The sequence below is a fragment of the Neofelis nebulosa genome, chromosome 15 (assembly GCF_028018385.1).
Source record: "Neofelis nebulosa isolate mNeoNeb1 chromosome 15, mNeoNeb1.pri, whole genome shotgun sequence".
Lineage (NCBI taxonomy): Eukaryota > Metazoa > Chordata > Mammalia > Carnivora > Felidae > Neofelis > Neofelis nebulosa.
In genome coordinates this window covers 1,146,008-1,168,936 of record NC_080796.1, presented here as the reverse complement: position 1 = coordinate 1,168,936, position 22,929 = coordinate 1,146,008, and the positions used below count along the sequence as shown (strand labels likewise).

At 59.0% G+C, this 22,929-nt stretch overlaps 1 protein-coding gene across 1 annotated transcript; it reads left to right on the top strand.

The window, feature by feature from the left end:
- The first annotated feature begins 13,700 nt into the window (after positions 1–13,700).
- On the top strand, positions 13,701–17,635 carry LOC131495939 (left-right determination factor 1-like). Its single transcript, XM_058701113.1, has 4 exons — positions 13,701–14,436; positions 15,443–15,689; positions 16,035–16,277; positions 16,557–17,635. Exons 1-4 carry the CDS (start codon positions 14,187–14,189, stop codon positions 16,912–16,914), a joined length of 1,098 nt encoding a protein of 365 aa, XP_058557096.1. The 5' UTR covers positions 13,701–14,186; the 3' UTR covers positions 16,915–17,635.
- The last annotated feature ends 5,294 nt before the right edge of the window (positions 17,636–22,929 follow it).

The window sequence follows — 22,929 nt, the reverse complement described above, 5'->3', positions numbered from 1 at the left end:
GAATATCGCACCTGGGGTACAGGTAAGAGCGGCCAGATATAAAAATCGTGCGTAGAGAACGCAAGATCATTATGCGAAAACAAAGATTATACCTCGGGAAGACGTCCCAGGACATACAGGGGAAGGTTCGCCGGAATTATCACTGGGGGTGTGAAACGGATTATTTCCCCTCCCCGCCCCGATCTCCACGTTCCCTACCTAATCTGTGACTTGGGGGTCGAAAGCTACTCTCCCGCCCCTGACACAACATGGATGTCAAGCTGGGGGGGGGGGGTTCCGCGTGCCACCCCGAGGTCTCCCGTACGCAGCTAGTGCCCGGAGCTGAGCGGGGAGGCTTGGCGGCCACCCTTGACCCTGAAGCCCCCAGCAGACCTCCCCCCGCCGGGCCTCCCCAGATAAACACAGCATCTGAGCGCCAGCGCTGTGCAAACACTTTCTATCTTGCTTCTCACAACCGCCCTTCAAAGCAGACCCTGTTTCCACCCCGTTTTACAGACAAAACACTGAGGCTGACCAGTACTGACCCAGGCACATGACGCAGAGAGGCCGAGGACTTGGGGCTCTGAGGCGCTGCTGTTTCCATCACCTTCCGGCCTCCTCGTCCGCCCAGCCTCCCCGAGCCCGGCCTGGTCGGCCGGCCTCTCCCTCCGCAGAATGGCCCCAGAGCACCCCTCGGGGAGGCCGGGCTCAGCCTCCAGCCCGCGGGGCCCAGCCCGCGGCCCAGAGGGGAAGGTGCCAGAAAGGCCTCTGAGGACCTCTGCGTCGCCCTCTGCCCCTGTGGGGCCCCTAGGGTTTCTGGGTGAGGGTCTGAGTGTCTCCCGAGGAGAATCCACCTCGTCCCCACCCCGGCCCGGCTGGCTGACCATTCGACCTCCGTGAGCCTTACGTCCTCACTTGTGAAATAGGGGCCAGCGTCCCTGCCTCCTAGGTGGCCTCAGGATTCAACGAGGCACTTCCCTAAAGCACCCCTCTTGGGCCCAGTGCCTTCTAGTGCTGGGGGGCTGGAGCTACGACCCTGTGCGGTCAGACAAAGCCCAGGAGTCGGGAGTGAGTGGGGCTCTTGGACCAGACCCTGCTGGAATGAGAGCCCTTATGGATGCGAGTTCCAGGCCAGCGTCCTGTGCCCTGACACGTGCCGGGCTTGGAGACTTGCAGTGGCCCGACATGTGGGCTTTTATTGGTTGATTTAAAAAAAATTTTTTTTAATGTTTATTTTTTTTTATTTTTTATTTAAAAAAATTTTTTTTAAATTTTTTTTTAACGTTTATTTATTTTTCAGACAGAGAGAGACACAGCATGAACGGGGGAGGGGCAGAGAGAGAGGGAAACACAGAATCGGAAGCAGGCTCCAGGCTCCAAGCCATCAGCCCAGAGCCCGACGCGGGGCTCGAACCCGCAGACCGCGAGATCGTGACCTGAGCCGAAGTCGGACGCTCAACCGACTGAGCCACCCAGGCGCCCCTAAAAAAATTTTTTTTAATGTTTATTTATTTTTGAGACAGAGACAGAGCATGAACGGGGGAGGGTCAGAGAGAGAGGGAGACACAGAATCCGAAGCAGGCTCCAGGCTCTGAGCCGTCAGCACAGAGCCCGACGCGGGGCTCGAACTCACGGACCGCGAGATCATGACCTGAGCCGAAGTCGGACACTTAACCGATTGAGCCACCCAGGCGCCCCTTAATGTTTATTTTTGAGAGAGAGACAGAGCATGAGCAGGGCAGGGGCAGAGAGAGAGGGAGGCACAGAATCCGAAGCAGGCCCCAGGCTCCAAGCCATCAGCACAGAGCCCGACGCGGGGCTCGAACCCACGGGCTGTGAGATCGTGACCGGAGCCGAAGTCGGGCACCCAACCGACTGAGCCACCCAGGCGGCCCACGTGTGACTCTTGATCTCAGGGTCAAAAGTTTGACCCCATGGTGGGGGTAGAGATTACGTAATAGATAAAAGTTTAAAACATAAAATGCAAATCAGATCGTGTCACTTTTCTTGGCCTAGAACTCCTAGCGGCTTCCCAGGGCTCTGAGTCAGAGCCCTCCCATGGCCGGAGACCCCCTCCTCCTCCAGCCCCTGCCCCTTGCCTCTGTCTGCAGCCGCATGGGCCACTTCCTGGAACACACACCTCGCCTTTTCTGGGCCCCACACCCCTGCTGCCTCCCTGGATCGGCCCTCTCCACCCCCCTTCATGCTGGCCCTTTCCATCCCAGACGACCCCCCGCCCCTCTCGGGGAGGCCACCGCTGTCACTCTCTCTTTCATGACCCTGTTTACTTCCTCTCCCTTATCTGGTTTCTCTGGCGTCTTCTTTATTGTCTGTCTCCCCTCCTGGAAGGGGGGCCGTCCAGGCCCAGGCCGCGTCTGGGTCACAGCTGCCAGGCTTGGGGAGGATGTGCTCACGGGCGCCTGGCTGAACCCGTGGCTTGTGACTGTCCTACAAGCTCATCTACAACAGCAGTACTGGAGGCGGCGGTCGGCCTGGGAAGGGGCCGACCTAGACCGATCGGGGTCCCGGCTCCCACCCGTCCCCGCGCCCGTACCCCCGGATCACTCAGCGGGACAGGGTCAGGTCCCCCCACCTCACACCGAGGGAGGGGACCCCACCCCAGGCTCTTCTCCTTCCTTTCACAGGATGTAGGAGACAGAGACTCTGACAACATTGGGGGGAAAATAAAGAGCTTGAGAAAAGAGCCTGTCGAATCGTTTAACCACAGGGAAGAAAGAAACCCAGGGCAACATAAGAAACTTCTTTGAAAATTTTCCCCAGAGAAAGAGCCCAAGTTCCACTCATCTGCATTCAGAAGTTCGTACTGGGGGGAAATCGATCCAATATACGCAAAAAGGAACTTAGTTTCCAATCACGCGTGTCTGCAGAAACACGTAAACTTACGTGGTGAGAGAAAGACGACCAGGCCCTGGTTTCGAGGGCGGGCAAGCCTCGGTGATGTTCTAGGGAAGTATTGCTTCCTGCTCTCAACTCGTCCTTTCATTAAGGGGCCTTTTCTTTTCTTTTTTCTTTTCTTTTCTTTTTTAACGTTTATTTAGTTTTGAGACAGAGAGGATGAACGGGGGAGGGGTGGAGAGAGAGAGGGAGACACAGAATCCAAAGCAGGCTCCAGGCTCCGAGCTGTCAACACAGAGTCCAACGCGGGGCTCGAACCCATGGACCCCGAGATCGTGATCGGAGCCAAAGTCGGACGCTCAACTGACTGAGCCACCCTGGTGCCCACAAAACAAATGGAAATGAACAAACTGACTGAGCCACCCAGGCGCCCCAATGGGGCCTTTCAATAAATGTACCGCTGAATGTCACTTACAGAGAACCCGTGACTAAGCCGCAGTGCACAGGGTGGCTTGTTTACAACGGAACTGTGTGACCAGCACGCGCAGTGAGAATCTGATCGTCACCAGCACCGGCAAAGCCCCTTGAGGCCTGCTCCTGGGCCACGCCTCCCAAGGGCACATGCCATCCTGGCTTCCGGAAACCGAACGCGAAGTCAGTTCTGTTGTGCGCGTGTCCGTGTGGGATTCCGCATACCGCTCGGGCTAGTTGTCCATTCACATTTGTTGCCCTGCCGCGTCCGTTCTACGACCGACGGACTTTTGCATGGTTTCCGGTGTGGGAGCATCACCGACGGCCAGCTATGAACGTCCTAGCACATGCTTTTGAGGAACGCGTGACCCTTTTCTGTCGGGTACACGCCTACGCCGGTCATAGGAACGGATGCGCTCAGCTTTGGGAGACACAGAGAAATGTCAACCCTTTCTGTCCTTCCTGACAGCGGATTGTGGCCCGATGACCAGCGAGGCTGGGGTTTGTCGGCCACGTGGACGTCCCCTCTCTAGTCTGCAAGACCATTTCGCAAACGCTCTACATCTGAGGGCTTGGAAGGAAGTTCCTTTGACTTTGTGGGTTAAGGAGTGTAGCTCAGCCTGTGCGGCCAAGAAGCACTTGAACGTTTTCCCAAAGTGTAAGGGCAGCAAACAGCCAATCCATAAACAGCCTGGTTGAGTCTGACGTCCCTGGGGTGGGCACGACTCTTCCCCCGCGGCATCCCCTCTGGCACAAAGCGTGGCGAAGGGACGAGTCAGGGAATGGGCGCTTTCTGCCAGGCCGCCGCATCTGGCATTCTTTTCGCCCCTCGTTGTGCCTAACCAGACCCAGTGTCACTGGTTACGTCACTCACCCAAGGTTCTAAGCGGGCAGGTTATTGTAACGCCGTCTGTTGTGACGAGTTATCTGTTGTAACACCAGCATCGGTGCATTCAAAACAGCCAAAAAAAAAAAAAAAAAAAAAAAAAAACCACCCCAAAAAACCCCTCATTTTTCTGATTCTGGAACAAAAGCTTGCAAGAATTCTGGAAAACACAGAGAGTATAAAGATGACATTAAGGGGTGCCTGGGTGGCTCCGTTGGTGAAGCGCCCGACTTCGGCTCAGGTCATGGTCTCGAGGTTTGTGGGTTCGAGCCCCGCGTCGGGCTCTGCGCTGACAGTGTGGAGCCTGCTTGGGATTCTCTCTCTGCCCCTCCCCCACTTACACTTTCTCTCTCAAAATAAATAAACTTGGGAAAAAAAAAGGCGGCTCCTGTAAACACACCTGCTGACCGCCAGCTCTTCACAAGGGGTCCTCACTGACCACCTGCCTGCGTGATGTTCCCTTCCTGCCGCCCAGGCTGTGCTGTTCCGTCCCTGCTCTGTGGATGGGTCCTGTCTGAGGGCCCTGGGGTCAGTTAAACAGCCTCTGGGATCCTTTCTTTTCGTTTTTTTATTTTATAAAGCACTTACCTGGGGCTTTCCGTGTTCTGGCAACCGTTTTAAGTGCTTCATAAGTACTGATTTAACAACCCTGCAAAGGCTGGGCCTTCTCCTTGTTCTGAGGATGGGGACGATGGCTCAGGGGCCAGCTGGGCCTGACCAGAGGGTGACACTGCCTGGCAGGAGGCACTGGGGCCACTCAGAAGCAGGGAGGGGGGGGTCTCTGCTGGGGGAAGAGGCCAGCCGGTCTGGCCTGGGTCTCAGGCACACATTTCCTGATTCATCACTCTATTTCTTTTCCTTTCCTTTCCTTTCCTTTTCTCTTTCCTTTTTATTAATATTTAGTTTTGAGAGAGAGAGAGAGAGGCAGAGAGAGAGGGAGACACAGAACCCAAGCAGGCTCCAGGCTCCAAGCTGTCAGCACAGAGCCCGACGCAAGGCTCGAACTCGCGAACCTCGAAATCATGACCTGAGCCGAAGTCAGACACTCAACCGACTGAGCCCCCTACCCAGAAGTGGCCCATCCACTGGGATCAGGGGCTTGTTCCCCACGAGATTAAGGAGCCGTGGGGCAGTCTGGCTGCTCAGGGGCCCTGGGTTCAAATCCCGGTGGGGCCCCTGACAGGCTGCGTGGCCTTGACATGGAATTAGTTTGGGCACTTTGGCCTCGGTTTCCCTTCCCAGCCTCCACTGTTTTGAGGGTAGAGACATGTGAGGGCCTGGAGCCCCGGACAGACACACACCGTGGGCGCCACGCCATGGGGGTAAGGGCAGGCAGCCACGGGGCCCCAGCCTGCCCCTGCTCTTGGTCCTGCTGAAGAAAGGGGACATGGGACACCATTTGGGGTCCCTGCCTGGACTTACCTCTTCTCCTCACAAGGGGCTCTGCCCTTAGACGGGCTTCAGCCAACCCCCGGGGAAGAAACTGACGTGAGGGCAAAGGCCACTGGGGGGTCTGCCCGGAGACGTCCCACAGAGGCTGAGGCTGGCCTCTAGAAAGTTCTAAGCTTTCCTCCCACCTTTCCCACATTCGGGAGCAAGCCTGGTGATGTGGCCACAGCGGAGGGGGGCACAGGGAGCCGGAGGGGCGAGGGCCTGTCTCCACCGAGCCTCCTCCCCTCCTGCCCCCTCCTCATCCCCTCTCCCACGACGGCTGGGACCAGAGGGGGGGTCAGTGACGCACTCAGCTTGCACGCGACATTCAGGAGGCTCCGGAAACTCAGGAGTCAAGATAAATACTGTCTTAGTTGAGAATTTCAAAAAATCAAAATGAATGCCAAAGTGTCACATTTGAAACTAAAACCAGAATGGGTCTCAGACTTTGGCTTCTGCGACATCCCGTTCGACTTCCATCTAGACAATTCCCAGGTTTCTACTTCCAGCCCTGACCTCCTCCCTCCAGCTGCGTCCTGGAGCTTCTGGAGAGTTCCACCTGGGGTCGCTGCCTTGGGTCCACGAGGGGTGAGCGAGCCCAGCTGGAGGCCGCCCTGCGGCCCTGACTGTGGTCCTGACCGCAACCCCCAGGGACCCTGGGCCAGAACCATCTAGCAAAGCCGTTCCTGGCCCCGTGGCCCGGCCTCCGTGAGATGGTACGTACGTGTTTGGTGTTTCGGCCACGAGCCTCAACACCAGGCACCTGTCCCTGGAGAGACTTGGGCAGACCCCTTGTCTTCCCGCGTGTCTTCCCAGGTGGCAGCTGTCCCCCGGGCTGCGAGCACCGGCTCGGCACGGGTGACCCCAGAGCAGACGCAGGACCCCTGCATTTATCTGGCGACACAACAGACCGTCTGCGGCCCCGGGGCCGAGGCGCCAGGCTTGCGTGTGCTGTTTACACGTTTGCAAAGCGACAGAGGGACCAAGTCACCCACGGGATTGTTGAAACTCTGAGGGGAGGATGGACTGCCGAGCGGGGGAGGGGCTGCACCTGGGGTTTTTGAGCGGGGCGTCCACCGGGTCGTGTAAGTTAACACACACACACACACACACACACACACACACACACACACATCATGCGCACGCACGCACACCCCCCCCCCAACTCGTCTCTTTATTTTTTTTCAACGTTTTTTTTTTTTTTTTTTTTTATTTATTTTTGGGACAGAGAGAGACAGAGCATGAACGGGGGAGGGGCAGAGAGAGAGGGAGACACAGAATCGGAAACAGGCTCCAGGCTCCGAGCCATCAGCCCAGAGCCCGACGCGGGGCTCGAACTCACGGACCGCAAGATCGTGACCTGGCTGAAGTCGGACGCTTAACCGACTGCGCCATCCAGGCGCCCCCCAACTCGTCTCTTTAGAAACCCCACCAGCTCCCACCAGGAACCTCTTGGAGCCAAATGCTCAAGGGGCAGCAAGAGCCACGCAGGAAGCAACAGGTGTTCCCAGGAGGTGCGGGGGCTGCGCGGTGGCCCCGGTGTCACACTCCCTAATGAAGAGTGGGGAGTGGGGGAAGCAGGCCGGAGGGGACAAAAGGGCCAAAGCTCGTTTCCTTCCCCAGACAGCTCCTGACAAAAGGCTGCGGCCTCCCGGGGGCCCCCTGTGCCCTTAGCCCACCTGCCCCGTCCCCCCCGGAGAGCCCACACATCCTTCCTCCCCGCTATCAGCCGCCCTGCCGAGAGAGCCTCCCTGCTGCTGCTCCCGGGCTCTGGCTCCACATGACCGACTCGGTACCTGCCGCCTGGAAAATGTGACTGCCCGTCTAGGGGCGCCTGGGGGGCTCAGTCCGTTAAGCGTCCGACTTCGGCTCAGGTCACGATCTCGCGGTCTGGGGGTTCGAGCCCCCCATCGGGCTCTGCGCTGACAGCACAGAAACTTCCTGGGATTCTCTCTCCCTCTCTCTGCCCCTCCCCTGCTCATGCTCTCCTTCTCTCTCCCCAAATAAACAAATAAAGATTAAAAAAAAGAACTCGCCCACCCATGTATTCTCTCGTCCCTTCCTCCCTCCCCCTGCCCCCCATCCCCACCCCACCAACCCTGAGTGCCAGCTGTTTGCCAGGCACCGGGCTGGGCAGGATTACTGGTTCCAACCAGAGGCTGTCCGTCCCCGGCCAAGCTGATAACTCTGTCTGGCACCAGATTGCCAAGAGGGAGTGTCACCCGGTGTTCCCATGAGGGGTCAAGGGCATCCAGGGAACAGAGGGAGGACCGGGCAGGGAGAGAGGCGGTGGTCAGAGCACCAGCGAGGGGTTTTCATGAAGGAAGTGAACTTTATGTTACACCTGCCAGTGGAGACTGTCTCCAAGGCAAAGAAGAAACGGAGGGCCAGCCAGTAGCTGACCTTCCCCGGGCTGTTCTGTGAGAGGCCAGGGTGCTGCTGGTGGCAGGGGTGGGGGGGTGCGGGGAGCTGGGCTGGGCCTCGGGAGAGCCTCCAGGGGTGCTCGGGAGGAGGAACCTGGGTCTGTGTCACAGAAGTGACAGGCTGGGGGTCCCCCAGGCAGAGGCGCCATGGTTCAGACTTAGCACTGGCCTCCTGCTCCTGGGCCAGGGCTCTGGAAAGTGAAGATAGCCAGAAAGACAGAAAAGAGTTTTTTCGCAGGAGAGGGTGGTGGTGGAGAATACTTATTTATTTATGTTCTAAATGTGTATTCGTTTTTGAGACAGGGGCAGGGGCAGGGGGGACAGAGAGAGGGAGACACAGAATCCGAAGCAGGCTCCAGGCTCCGAGCTGTCAGCCCAGAGCCCGACGCGGGGCTCGAACTCACGAACCGCAAGATCATGACCTGAGCTGAAGTCAGTCACTTAACCGACTGAGCACCGCCCCCACCCCCCGCGCCCCGAGAATTAACAGAGATTTAGAGGGAAATGTTGACCCACAAGGTGTGAACTCCAGAGTGTTGAATAGGAACCTCCGTTTGCATAGATCGTGATTTTGTTTGGAGCGTTTAGAGAGAGAAACCCCTTTCTGTCCCTCTCTTCTTACTCTCGAACGCTCAGGTAAAGCCCAGAAAAGACCTCACGACAAAAATTCTTTTCCTTTTTTTTTTTTTCCTGAGCCCTTTCTTTCTTCTCTCAGGCAATCAGGAAGCCAAGGAATTGTCTGGAACGGGCCAGGTTACCATGCCCTTAATGGCAGAACAGATGTCGTCTCCCTCACAGGCCTGCTCTCACAGTCCCAGCCAGCCTCCCCCCTGCGTCTGTCGGATTCCTGGACCCTGTAGCCCAGCGAGGCACACTCAGGAGGCCTGGGGTCCAGCCGTCCATGATTTTGCAGCTTCCTGGGTGATTCCGGGCAGAAATCACCGCACCCCGGGGCTCGCCCACGGAATAAACCTGACCTGGGAGGGAAGGTGCCAGAACGGGGCAGGTGCGGGGCGGGGAGCCCTCCTGCAAAGCTCAGGGTGGCCCGCGCTGTGGCTCTACCACGGCCAAGCCGTGCAGAAAGACTGGGCCGGGCAGCACCGGGTCAGGGAGAGCCACCGCAGGAACCAAGGAGTCCCCGACGCAGAGGTCGGAGCCAGCCGGAAGGCTGGGCTGTGCACCGGCCACCCGAGGAGGAGGGAGGGGACTTGGGTCGTGTGCTGAGCCCGAGTGTGCATGCATAGGGGTGCGGAGTACTGCCTACCCTTGAACGATGTGGGGGGGGTCGGGGCACCAACCCCTGTGCAGTCAAAATCTGCGTGGAACTTTCAACTTCCCCCCAGTTTAACCACCAATAAACAGCCTGCCGTGGACCAGAGCTTACGGACAGCATAGCTGGTGAACGTGTAGGTTGCATGTTCTGTGTGTTATATACCGTATTCTTTTTTTTTTTTTCAACGTTTTTTATTTATTTTTGGGACAGAGAGAGACAGAGCATGAATGGGGGAGGGGCAGAGAGAGAGGGAGACACAGAATCGGAAACAGGCTCCAGGCTCCGAGCCATCAGCCCAGAGCCCGACGCGGGGCTCGAACTCATGAGCCGAAGTCGGACGCTTAACCGACTGCGCCACCCAGGCGCCCCAATATACCGTATTCTTACAAGGAAGTAAGGCAGAGAAAGGAAAGTCACGAGAAAGGGGCACCGGGATCCTCAGTTGGTTAAGCATCTGACGTCGGCTCAGGTCATGATCTCATGGTTCGTGGGTTCGAGCCCCTGCGTCGGGCTCTGTGCTCATAGCTCGAAGCCTGGAGCCTGCTTCCGATTCTGTGCCTCCCTCTCTCTCTGCCCCTCCCCCGCTCAAGCTCGCGCTCTCTCTCTCTCACTCTCACTCTTTCATAAACAAACACACAAACCTGAAAAAAAAGGTCTTTACAGAACTGGAAACCTACAGTACAGGGTGGTAAGTGGCTTGGCCTTCTGCCTTACAAAGCCCCGGGGGAGCGAGGGCTGATTTCGACAGCTTTGTAAGTCTTCCTCCCACGAGGTCAGAAGAGGTGATTTCGTAGTTCTCCCCCTTTTCGAGCCCACTCTGACCCCACAGGCTGCCAGACCAGACTGTCCACAGGTCACAGTGTTTGCAGGGTGGGCCTGCTTCCCGGCTCCGCATGACAAAGGCCACCACCCTCCCTCCTGCTGGCTGATGAGTCCCTCGGAAAAAGCGTCCTAATCCACATTCCTGTTTTTTCTTTTTGGCCACTGGCTAATTGCCCAATTACTTTATTTCCCCAGCAGAACTTCAGTCGGCCTGGAATCCACATTCGGGACCAAAAGCCTGTGCCCAGGAAACCTCAGGAGTCAGGGGGGCTGCCTGTCTGTCTGCTTTTCTGTGGCCCCCGTCCAGTCCAAGCCCGACCCGGACTGACCGAGTCCCCAGCTCACTGGGGCCGCCGGGTGTGCCCTGCCGGCCTCAGCGTGAGGCAGGAGCTCTCAGCCTGGGAACTGGATGGCCTGGCTTCAACTGTCAGCCATCCGTGACTGTGCGAGTTTGGCCAAGTGGTCGCCTCTCTGAGCCTCGGTTTTCTTGGCTTTGAAAACGGGAGGTGGGGGTGGGGGAGAGGGGCGCCTGGAGGGGCTGCGTCGGGTAAGCTTGATCTGGGCTCAGGCTAGGATCTCCGGTTCATGAGATCGAACCCCGCATTGGGCTCTGTGCTGACAGTGCGGAGCCTGCTTGGGATTCTCTCTCTCCCCCTCTCTCTGCCTCTCCCTCTCTCTCTTTCAAAATAATAAACAAGTAAACATAAAAAATAAATAAAGTAAAACCGGGGGGCGGGCAGAATGGCCTGGACGGTGCATTTCAGCTCTCAGATCCCTGAGGCTACAGAGTACGGGGTGCGGGGGGAGAATTAGGGGCACCTTGTGGGGCAGTCCCTCTGGGGTGGGAGCTGAGGGCCCCCAGGCTCTCCCCTGAGGGAGGTCCCCACAATCCTGGAGAGCCACCTGCCCAGGTGCCCACGGCCCCCTGAGCACCCGGGCCCAGAAGCCCATTCCTCAGTCAGAGGTGCTGGGTGTTGACTCGCAGTCCAGTTCGCACTCAGGACTCGGCTCTAGAGTCTTCTCCGTGCTGGGAGGCCAGGCCAGTAGCACGGTGACAGGCCTGGGGGAGGCAGAGATTCCAGCAGAGGAAGGTCTGCAGGTCTTTCTGCTTGACTTTCTTCTTGGGAAAGTGAAGTTTCAGGGTAACCGGTCAGTTACCCCTGGTGCAAAAGGGACTTGGGGCACAGGGGGCTCCCAGAGGTGTCGGCGGGGGGGAGCATCCTGTCCGCTCACAGCAGCCTGTGACACCTCGTCCTTGCTGGAACCAGCACAGGGGCCCATCGGCCTCACCGCGAGGCTCCAGCCCCAGGGAGCTCCTGGGGCCGGGATGTTGGGGGCCCGGGGAGGGGTTCCCTGGCATGCAAGAGGCAGCCCAGGTGTTACTTCCTTGGCACCTACTGGCCAGTGATAAGCCACCGGGCTTCCGCTCACCCCGCGGCAAGGGTGATGGACCGTTGCATATTTATGGGACACCAGCTCAGAATAGCTGCCAGGACTAAGGGACACGGTCCCGCTTGCCTGGGAATGTGACACTTCTGCACCTTTTGGCCCAAATGTTTGCATCAAGTAAGTCCCTGCTAATCACTCACCAAGAAAAGTGACAGCTTCCCTTCTGCGGGAGAATGCACTTGGCCCAGAGCGAGCGGGAGGCCTGTGGGGCCGCTGGGGGGGGGGGGGCGGGGAGGGAGGGGTGGCGCCTCGCCATGCAGGGGCGTTCAGACTATGGGAGACGTGAGGTCTGACATGGGCTCCTGCCTGTGAATTACACTAATTCTGCAGATGCGAGGCGGGTGGGGACGGGCGGGGGCGGTGGAGAAGGAGCTGAGGCCCCGATTCTCCTCTGGTCCGGCTGCTGCCGGGTTTCTGTCTTACCCTTCCACGTACCGGGGACATATGTGCCAAAACCCGTTTCCTTCCCTTCGGACGACCTCGGGCAAGCCAGGGAGCAGTGTCGTGGCTCAGTTTCTTTCCAAAACGGGGACAATAGGGCATCTGGGTGGCTCAGTCTCTTAAGGGTCCGACTTCAGCTCAGGTCACAATCTCGCAGTTCATGAGTTCAAGCCCTCTGTCGGGCTCTGTGCTGACAGCTCGGAGCCCGGAGCCTGCTTCGGATTCTGGGTCTCCCTCTCTCTCTGTCCCCTCCGTTCACGCTCTCTCTCTCTCAAAAGTGAATAATAACCATTAAAATTTTTTTTCGGTACTATCTTAAAGCTCTCGGCATAAGGAGAACAATTCTGTAACTACGTGTGGTGACCCATGTGAACCAGACTTACTGTGGGGAGCAGGTGGCCCAGTAAACAAATCAAGTCATTACTTTGTATACGTGAAACTAACAATGTTACATGTGGATTACACCGGAGTGTAAACAAAAGAGTTAATATGTGCAAAGCACTCAGAACGTGTGTAAGCCGCAGGCACTGTTACCATGAGGTTCACGATCAGTGTTATTATTCCTCCAGTTCTAAGCACCGCCCCCTCCCACCATTATTACAGGTTATTACATATTTCATATGCATACGCCCATGGTGGCAATTCCGCCCTTGAGCATGAGAAGTTTCTCTCTTCCTCTGCCTGGGATGTGTGGGAGCACAGAGGCAGGGGGGTGGCGTGGGAGACCTGTCAGTGACGCAGCGAACCTCAGAGGAGGCGGGGGGCTTCCTGGCTGCGGGGCCCCTTGGCGCTCAGGCACAGGCCGTGTCAGAACACTGGGCTATGAGGCCCACATGTTTCCTGCACCTCCCCAAATCCCCTGCGCCACACAGGGGCTTCTGGGGACAGATTTGGGCACTGGCCTCCTGGCCTCCAATGGCTGAGTGAGCCGGGACACCTTCCTTCCCTGGGCAGAGCTCTGGCTGCGTGTCGGGAGGGTACGCCTGCCGCCTCCGGCTGCTGTGAATCGTGTTCAGAGCTTAGAAGGCTTCCTGGCACACAGGGGGCACTCGAGAAACGATTGTTCTCGTTACTGGCATTTTTAGGAAAGCCGTGCCCTGGAGGTGCACTGGGTGGACAGGTGATCAGGGTGGCAAACCCTTATCGTGCACCCACTACTTGCCAGCGGCCGGGCTGAACATCCTCTGCGTGTTAATCCGTTTGATCTCCGGACCAGCCCTGTGAAGTAGACCGGATTGTTACCCATCCTTCAGATGAGGAAACTGAGGCACCGAGGCGTAAGGAACTTGCTGGCTATTAGACCCGCCCCATATTTGAACCCAGCCAGTCTCAACTGTGCGCTTTGTGGCACTGGGGGCTCCCACCCCCGTGGGCGCCATACCTGAGGCTGTGGGCAGGACGAGACTCTGGGCAGCTGTGGCCTCTGTTTTAGGGCATGGAGGGCCCCCAGAATGAAGTTCCTGCCTAAAGAGCTTCGAGTCTGTCATGTGACAGCAAACACTTGCAAAACTGCTCTTCCTGGGACCCCTGGAGAGCCGGTCCTGATGGTCCTGACTGCAGGGGCCTCCTCTGTCATGGACGGGACACAGTCTTCCCAGGGCCTGTGGAGGGGAGCCGGGGTGGGGGGGTGGGGGGCTGGCAGGGACAGAGAAAGGGGCAACATGGGTCCAGGGGCTTCTGGGGAAGCTCGCTGCAGGAACCCAGAGTCCTTCCTGCCTGATGACCAAACGGAGACCCACACTAGCCTCCAGGAGAGACTTAAACGGTCTCCTAATAGGACTCTCGTTCTCCCAGAATAGGCCCCCTTTTTCGCAGACTAGGACTGGGGCAGGGCCAGGGAAGTTCAACAGACACTAAAGTTATCACTGAGCTGCCCAGACAGCAATAGCCAGAGGCCCCGGGCTGGTGCGGCATCCAGACGGGCCTCTGTGCCCTTTCCAGACGGCCCCCTCCTCGAGGCCCAAGGACCGTCTGGCTGCTGAGCTCCCAGGAGGTCCGAGGGGTGTGACCTCCCCCCTCCGCCCGGGCCCAGCTCAGGGCTGCCTATAAAGCTGGCCCGGGCCCGGTCCTCCGCACACCGGGCTGGGACCCTCGCCGAGCCTCCTCGGGGGACGCGTGCGCTCTGACCCCCGCCCCCCCATCCCCGGGCGGCACCATGAGGCCCCTGTGGCTGTGCTGGGCGCTCTGGGCGCTGCCCCTGACGGGCCCCGGGGCCGCCCTGACCGGCGAGCAGGTGCGGGCCAGCCTGCTGCGGCAGCTGGGCCTCCGCGAGGCGCCCGTCCTGGACCAGCGCGACGTGGAGGGGCTGGTCACCCCGGCCCACGTGAGGGCCCAGTACGTGGCCCTGTTGCGGCGCAGTCACGGCGCCCACTCCCGCGGGAAGAGGTTCAGCCAGAGGGTCCGAGGTGAGGTCCCCCTCCCACCGCAGCCCGGTGCTCGTTGGGAGCGGGGAGGCTGAGGCCAGCGGGCCTGTCCCGGGGTGGCCGTCGTGGGGGTGGGGAGCTCCACGGGACTGTGAGCGTGGCTGCATCTGGGGCCCTGGGCTCCGTCTGCACCAGGGGCCCCACTGGCAGAGGCGAGGCAGGAACGACACCCTCGTGGGTGCAGAAGCCCCGTGGGAGGAGGGGAGACAGAGAAAGGGGACTTGGGGCTAGTGACAGGGAGGATGGCCTTGGCCGGTCAGGCGCCTGGAGGCCTGGGGACGAGGAGGCTGGTCCTGAACGCTCTGCAGAGCTGACCGCTGGCGGCCACGTGGCCCGTGGTCAGGTGGTCCCACCGTCAGCCCGGAGCCTCAGGCGTTGGGGACACGGGGCCTGGTGCCTCTGGGGAACAGGAGCTGGCAACAGGCCCCAGGTGCCTCTTCCTCCGGTTGGGGACATTTCACTGGGCAGGAGCCCCTCAGGCAGGGAGTGGAGAGGAAGTCGGGGCTCTTGCCCTCCCTCCTGGAAAGGCCACTCTCAGCTGGTGACCACAGATATCCACGGTGGCTCTCTGCCTCCCTCTCTCCGCTGGCCCTCCCACTTTAGCTGAGCGCCTTCCCCTAAAGAAGGCTGCGTGTCGGGGCGCCTGGGGGGCTCAGTCGGTGAAGCGTCTGACTCTCGGTTTTGGCTCAGGTCGTGATCTCGGGGTTCGTGGGATCGAGTCCCACGTCAGGCTCTGCGCTGTCAGCACGGAGCCTGCTTGGGAGTCCCTCTCTCCCTCGCTCTCTGCCCCTCTCCCTCTTGGACTCGCTCTCTCTGTCTCTCTATGAAAATAAATAAATAAACTTTAAAAAAAAAAAAAAGGCGGCTGTGCAGGTGAGGCCCCGCCCCCACCTCTCCCTGCCTTCCTGGGGGATTCTGCTCACTGGCTCTGGGCCCCGCGCCCTCCCAGCGGGCCTGACCTGCCTGCTGACCCTGCTCCCGTCCCCAGAGGTGGCGGGCAGGTTGCTGGCGGCCGAGGCCTCCACGCACGTGCTGGTGTTCGGCATGGAGGGGCGCCTGCCGCCCAACAGCGAGCTGGTGCAGGCCGTGCTGCGCCTCTTCCAGGAGCCGGTCCCCAAAGCGGCGCTGCGCAGGCTCGAGCGGCTGTCCCCGCACGGCGCCCGCGCCCGCGTCACCGTCGAGTGGCTGCGCATCCACGAGGACAGCTCGAACCGCACCTACCTGGTGGACTCCAGGTGGGGAGGCCGTGGCCGGGCTGCCAGTGGGGAGGGGAGGGGAAGGGGGCGCAGGTGGGCCCAGCAAGGCAGGGTGGGTGGGGGTTGGCGGGGAGTGGGGGGGGGAGGGGGACTGTTGGAGTGGGGACGGGGTGGGTGGGCCCCGTGGGGGGGAAGGGGGAGGTGGAGGGGGCTGGAGGGGGAGAAGGGGAGGGTGGCATGTGGCCTAGTGTGGGGGAGGGGGGGAGAGAAGAGGGGGAGGGGAGGGGGAGGGGGCAGGTGGGCCCAGTGTGTGGGGGGGGGCAGGCTCCCCCCAGGGGGTGTCCCCAGCCCCAGCTCAGGCCCCCGTCTCCACGGGTGTCGCAGGCTGGTGTCCCTCCAGGGGAGTGGTTGGAAGGCCTTCGACGTGACCGAGGCCGTGAACTTCTGGCGCCAGCTGGGCCGGTCTGGGCAGCCGCTGCTGCTGCAGGTGTCCGTGCAGAGGGCGCACCTGGGCCCGCGGGCCTCGGGCGCCCACACGCTGCTCCGCTTCGCGTCCCAGGGCCAGGAGGGCACGGGGCAGGGCGAGCCCCAGCTGGAGCTGCACACCCTGGGCCTCGGGGCCTACGGGTAGGCGCCTGGGCCCTCGGGGGCCCCCACGAACGGGCGGGTTGGCGTGCGGTCTCCCAGGGGCGCCGTGGGAATCAACGGACGCGGGGTTCCCCCCCCCCCCCCCCCCGTCCCGGGACTAAGGCCACGTACTGCGCAGGGTCTGGTTATTGGTGGTTCCCCGTCCGCGGCGCAAACCCCAGCCTGTGCAACGTGACGAGAGCTGGCGGTAAATCTCCCTCCCGGGTGCCCTCCCAGGCCCGTGACCTCAGCTGACCTGCGCCCCTCCCGTCCCCGCAGAGCTCAGGGCGACTGCGACCCTGAGGCGACGGAGGGCGCCCGCTGCTGCCGCCAGGAGACCTACGTTGACCTGCGGGGCATGCGGTGGGCCGAGAACTGGGTCCTGGAGCCCCCGGGCTTCCTGGCCTACGAGTGTGTGGGCGCGTGCCAGCAGCCCCCGGAGCCCCCGACCTTCAGGCGGCCGTTCCCGGGGCCAAGACAGTGCGTCGCCTCGGAGACGACCTCGCTGCCCCTGATCGTGGGCGTCAAGGAGGGCGGCAGGCCCAGGCCCCAGGTGGTCAGCCTGCCCAACATGAGGGTGGAGAAGTGCAGCTGCGCGTGGGACGGGGCGCCCGTGCCCAGGAGGCTGGGGCCTTAGGGCTGGCCGTGGCCACCGAGGTCTCCGATGGACCCGTGCACCGCCCGGGGCCTTGGTGCAGATCTTCCAATTTAGCACCATAGCCCTGGCCCCTGCGGTAACTTTCCTGCCTACGTGCCCCTCCCCCTGTCCTCCTGTCCCTCCGTCACCCCAAGCACTTACAGGAGTAACTAATGCAGCGGGATTGCCAAATTCCAGAAGGAATCCCAGACTGCTCTGTAGAGGATGTAGCCAAGCACGGACAGATGGTCAGCCGGGACCTTCTCTGGCAAATTCGCAACGAAGCTTGGGGACAACACACCCCAATGATGAGAATGGGAGAAACAGACTGATTTACTCTATGGCAGGAGGGATTAAAACACAACCAAAAACTTCCCGTTTCCCCTACAACCGTTTCCCCAACACGTTGACCCATTCTGGACTTTTGTAAACGCCCTTGGGTCCCCCGCTCCCTGGGAGATGGCTGGGAGGGAGGACGAGGGGCGTCCGGCTGGGGGCAGTGGGCAGGGACCCAGGACACCTGGTTTCTGGAGCCAGCAGGGCCACACCTGTGACCTCAGGCAGATGGGGCAGCCTTTGGGCCACCGGGTTCCTCTGAAAAAGGAGGAGGTGGGAATGAGCTGTAAGAGTCATTACCCTCTGGGGCAGGGAGCCCTGCCCTCACCCGCACCTCCCCAGACCCGGCTTTGCCTGTGCAAAGTTAGCTTCTTTCCCCACCCCCGTTTTAGAGATTTTACCACCAGAACCCACGCGTGTTTCCTTTTTTAAAACAAATGTAGCAAAAACAATGGAGTGTCCACCCAAAGAAAATAAAGTGATGTTTCACTGGGTCTCTGCGGTTCGTTGTTTCTAGCACTCTTTACACAAGACGAACGGGGGCGGTAACAGGGAACCAGGTCACGTGATGACATGAAGAGAGGGGGTGACAGACCCCCAACCTCTGGGGTGCCGAAGACAGAAATCGCCAAGTTTGGACTACATTTTGTTTGTGTGTCCTCCCCGGAGTCTCATTCCAAAACTAGTAAACTAGATCGCTCACATGTGCCTCCGCTTTAGAAAGCACGTCTGGGGGGCTCAGTCGGTTAAGCGTCCGACTTCAGCTCAGAGCACGATCTCGTGGTTCGTGGGTTCGAGCCCCGCGTCGGGCTCGCTGCTGTCAGAGCAGAGCCTGCTTGGGATCCTCCGTTCCCCTCGGTCTCTGCCCCTCCCCACTTGTGCTCTCTCTCTCAAAAATAAATAAACATAAAAAAAAGAAAGAATTTAACTCTTATGGGGACACGGCACGGGGTGACAGTGGTGGGGCAGGCAAGCTAACACGTCCTGAGCGCTCCCCATAAACCAGGCCACCTTGTATACGTGACAGCACTTAATTCCTGCAACGGATTCCTTGAGGTAGGTATTATTAGTCCCATTTTTCAGGTGAAGAAATCAAGACCGAGGCGATGCAGATCTGTGGAGAATGCGTTATAAAGCTCCTTCCCGCTGCAAGCCCCAGGAAGCGTGCCGGGCTGACGACCCGGGCATTAGTCACCGGGTCATTTGGAAGCTGCCACATCGGGCAGTCCCCCTGCATTCACCTTTCCCAGTCAGCTGGAGTCCCTTCTGCATGGCTGTTGAAGATCTGGGACTCAGTTTACCCGCAGAGCTAACGAAGAACAACTGGACGGTGGAGGGGAAGGTGGCGTTAGTCTCTGGACAGCCAGGGTCTGAGGACGTGGCAGGCATACCGTTGGAGGTGGGGAGGGAGGCCGTGGCTCTGACCCAGAGATGGCTAGGTCACCTCCAGAAGACAGCCTTCCGCGTGGGATGCTGTGGGCACCAGGCACAGCTGTTTTCTCTACAGGAAGGATATCATACCCTTCTAAAGAATCCTACCAGCTACTCCGTGACCTCTCCGTGGCTCTAAATGACCTGTGGACCCCCAGCCAGTCACACTCCATCAGGGGCAGGGACGAGTCTGTTCGCATCATCCGATGTGAGCTAAAAAACAAATCCAGGAGATTGACTCTGTTTCAAAATGTAAGGACGTGTTCATCAGCGCAGGGAGACAGTGCGGGAGACAGAATATTCTCCCCGAGTACATCCAACCCCCCCAGTCCTTGGAGCCCGTTAGGTTACATGTCAAATGGGATTTTGAAGATGGGATTAAGGTTACAGACCTCACAATGAGGAGGTGATCTTGGATGACCCAAGTATATCTGATCTTATCACATGAGTCCTTCAAAGCAGAGAACTTTCTCTGGCTGGAGGCACAGAGATGAGGCTACTTGGGAAGGTCAATGAGAGGACGTGACTGCCAGTTGACCTGTGAGCTGGACCCGGGCAATGGAGGCGCCTCACCTCCTCTCCTGTCCTTGCAATGTGGCCCCGGGACCCCTCTCCGGGAAGCTGCCCCAAGGACGGCCTTGAGACAGAGATGTGGCGCCGGGACCATCTGGAGGGTATGGGTGACCGAACCCCGTTGCGGCCGCTCTGTGACCTGTTAGGACGTGGCGGGCAGGTGCGGGGGTCCAGCGTCCTGCAGCCCCAAGACAGGCCTCATAGGTCAGTTCCCTGTGTTCACAGCACCTGCCCCCTGCCCCCTGCCCACCTGGAGCGGCCTCTTTCCTCTGTCCCTCCCTGTCCTCCGTGTTGGGGGGCCGGACTCAGATCACAGCCGGGAGCTGCCAGCAGGGTGGGAACCAATAGAGGCAGAAGAGGAAGTCCCAAAGACTTGAAGTGGGGAGCCTGGGTGGCATCCGATTCCTAACTTTGGCTCGGGTCACGATCCCATGTCAAGCCCTGCATCGGGGTCTGCGCAGACAGCATGGAGCCTGCCTGGGACTCTCTCTCTCTCTCTGTGCCCCTCTCCCGCTCACACCCCCACTCTCTCTCAACATAAATAAACACTAAAAAAAAAAAAGAAATCAGACGCAGATGTAATACGTGCCCGATTTGTCAGCCAAAGAGGCGTCGAGCTATACTCCGAAGAGTCACGTGGGATCTCTTTAGGTGGTGGGATTAAAAGCAATGATCGTTTTTCCCTTTGATCACACTACATTTTTCTTTCTACAGCCAACACGAATTGCTGGATTGCTGGAAGAACTGCACGCACAGTGTGCTTTCCTGGAGAACCTCCTCAGTCAGGAAGGGTTGGGGGCAAGGGCTCTGCCACAGGGTTAGCGGGAAGCAGTTCAGAATCCTCCCTGGGTCATGTGTGGGTCACGTCCATTCCTAGAACATGGGAGCCTGCTCATGAGGCCAGGAAGGAGGGCCCCTGGGATAAGCACCTGGACAAGTGGGGGCACTTTGTCAGGGAAGGGGGGCGGGCGCTGTGGGGAGGGAGGAGGGGGGAGGGGCCTCAGCAGCTGAAACCCCCTGAATGGAGGAGGAGGTAGGGGTGAGGGAGGGAGGAGGGGAGGGTGGCCGTCACGGGGAGCCTTTAAAGCCACTACCATGTTACGGCGCCTGGGTGGCTCAGTCAGTTAAGCGTCCGACTTGGGCTCAGGTCATGATCTTACGGTTCGTGGGTTCGAGCCCCACGTCAGGTTCTGTGCTGACAGCTCGGAGGCTGGAGCCTGGAGCCTGCTTGGGATTCTGTGTCTCCCTCTCTCTGCCCCTCCCCTGCCCATACTCTGTCTGTCTGTCTCTCTCTCAAAAATAAATATTAAAAAACATGGGGTGCCTGGGTGGCTCAGTCGGTTGAGCGTCCGGCTTTGGCTCAGGTCATGATCTTGCAGCTTGTGAGTTCGAGCCCCGCGTCAGGCTCTGTGCTGGCAGCTCAGAGCCTGGAGCCTGTTTCAGATTCTGTATCTCCCTCTCTCTCTGCCCCTCCCCTGCTCATGCTCTGTCTCTCTCTGTCTCAAAAATAAATAAACGTTAAAATAAAAAAAATTTTTTAAAATATTAAAAAACAAAAGCCACTAACCACATGTAACTAAGGAAATAACCAAAGAGTTAGGCAAAGGTTTCCTCACAGTAGTGTGAATAATTTTAAAAACCGATGTAAGTTTGTGAGGACAGGGACTTGGCTTTGCCAATGGCTGTTCCCCAGAACCTGGCTTGGTAGGCATCTGTGCAATGAATGGACCTCACTCTGACCTTTGGGACAGCGGTTACATCTGTGTGGCGCGTCCACATAATGGAATGCCAAGTAGTCACTAAGATCTTGTTTCAAATAACTTTTCAGTGGCATTGGGAAATGCTTACTACGTATCTAGTATAGAAATTTCAAGACTGTTACGTTTATCATTTATTTCCAAAGATGGAAAAGTCTATACGCCTGTAAAATAAAACGTTAAGGAAATACACCAACAATGTTTCCAAAAAACTATCCCTAGGAAGTGTGATTGTAGGTGATTTTGACCCTTTTTAACTTTTACTGTTTTTGTATTTCCCGTATTTTCCTCAATATGCATGTATTCCTTTCTTTTTTGAGAGAGAGAGAGAGAGAGAGAGAGAGCGAGCGCCGGAGCAGGGGAGGGGCAGAAGGAGAGAGAGAAATCTTGAGGTTTCAGGCCCAGCGAGGAGCTCCATCTCAAGAGGTGGTGAGATCATGACCAGAGCGGAAATCAAGAGTCTGATTGACCTGAACCCCCCAGGCACCCCTGCCTGTATTCCTTTTCTAATCAGAAAAAGTTATGGGGCACCTGGGGGCACTCAGTCTGGTTAAGCATCCGACATCACTCAGGTCATGATCTCACCGTTCTGGGTTCAAGCCCCAAGTTGGGCTCTGTGCTGACAGCTCAGAGCCTGAAGCCTGCTTCAGATTCTGTGTCTCCCTCTCCCTCTGCCCCTCCCCTGCCCAGGCTCTGTCCCTCTCAACCTCAAAAATAAGTAAACATTAAAAAAAATAAAAACAAATAAAAACTTTTAATATAAAAATAGTGAACATTTGGCCTGCACCTTTAAGGGTGCAAGAACTGAGAGGGTGGGGCCTGCTCAGGGGGAGCAGGTAGAGGAAGCTCCCAGCCCAGGGAGGGGTGCAGGGAGGGGGCAGGGGCGGGGCTGCGGAACCGCCGGCAGACCGGGGCTGGGGAGGCCACGGTCTCTCCCGCTCCTGCGAACCCTTCAGGGATGCTGCGTTCTTCCTCCGTATTTTTTGTCACCCGGTCCCCGAGGCCCCTTACTTACACCTTTACTGCGGATGGAAGTGGAAACCGCCGGTGTGTGGGGCGTATACACCGAGTGGTGGGGTGGCGGAGGCATAGACCTCCCTGTACTTGGCGGGGCCCTACCTGTACCCAGGGCGCAGGGGGCGAGAGTACCCGGCCCTGGGGGTCCCAGACAGACCAGATTCGGCTGCTGGCCACGCACAAAATCAAAGGCAGAGAGAGACGGATGGTGGGGAAACAGGAAAGGAATTTATTTCGGTGAGACCACCACCCGGAGACTGCAGACTAGGGTCTCAAAGACCGTCTCCAAAGTGCTCAAAGCATGTCCAGGTTCATATAAAGAAAGTGTGGGACACAGGTCGTGGGTCCGAGCAGGTGGGCAGTGAAGGTCAGGTCACCACGGTCTTGGGGTCGGACACCAGGCTCAGGGCGGTCCCTGCGCTCCAGGGGGAAGTCTCGGTTCCCACGGGGGACGCTCTGCCCGCAGGTGGGTGCCTGGGTGATCAACCGGGAAGGGCGAATTAGGAAGCACAGACGGCGGTCGACCGGCAGGGGGCTGGCCGCCTCCCTACTTCAGGAGTCCATCCTCCCAAGCACCGGAAAGGAGCCTATCCACCACGCCTCGGGACCAGTTCCTGGGAGCCCTGCAGGTTCCAGCCGAGGACCGGCTGCTCGGCCACCACGCCCGCGGGCCGGGAGCGAGCGGGCAGCTGGAGCTTCCAGCGGCAGCCCCGCTCAGCCGGGTGCGCGCCGCCGCTAGCCGGCCCGATCCCCGCCCCATTCATCCCTGCAACCCGGTGACGCCTCCCGCCCACAGTCGGCGGCGCCGGTCCGCCCCAGGCACAACTCTGGCCACACTTCCGCCTGACCCGCGCCCGGAACCCCCGGACGCCTGGAGGAGCCCCCAGACGAACACGCCAGC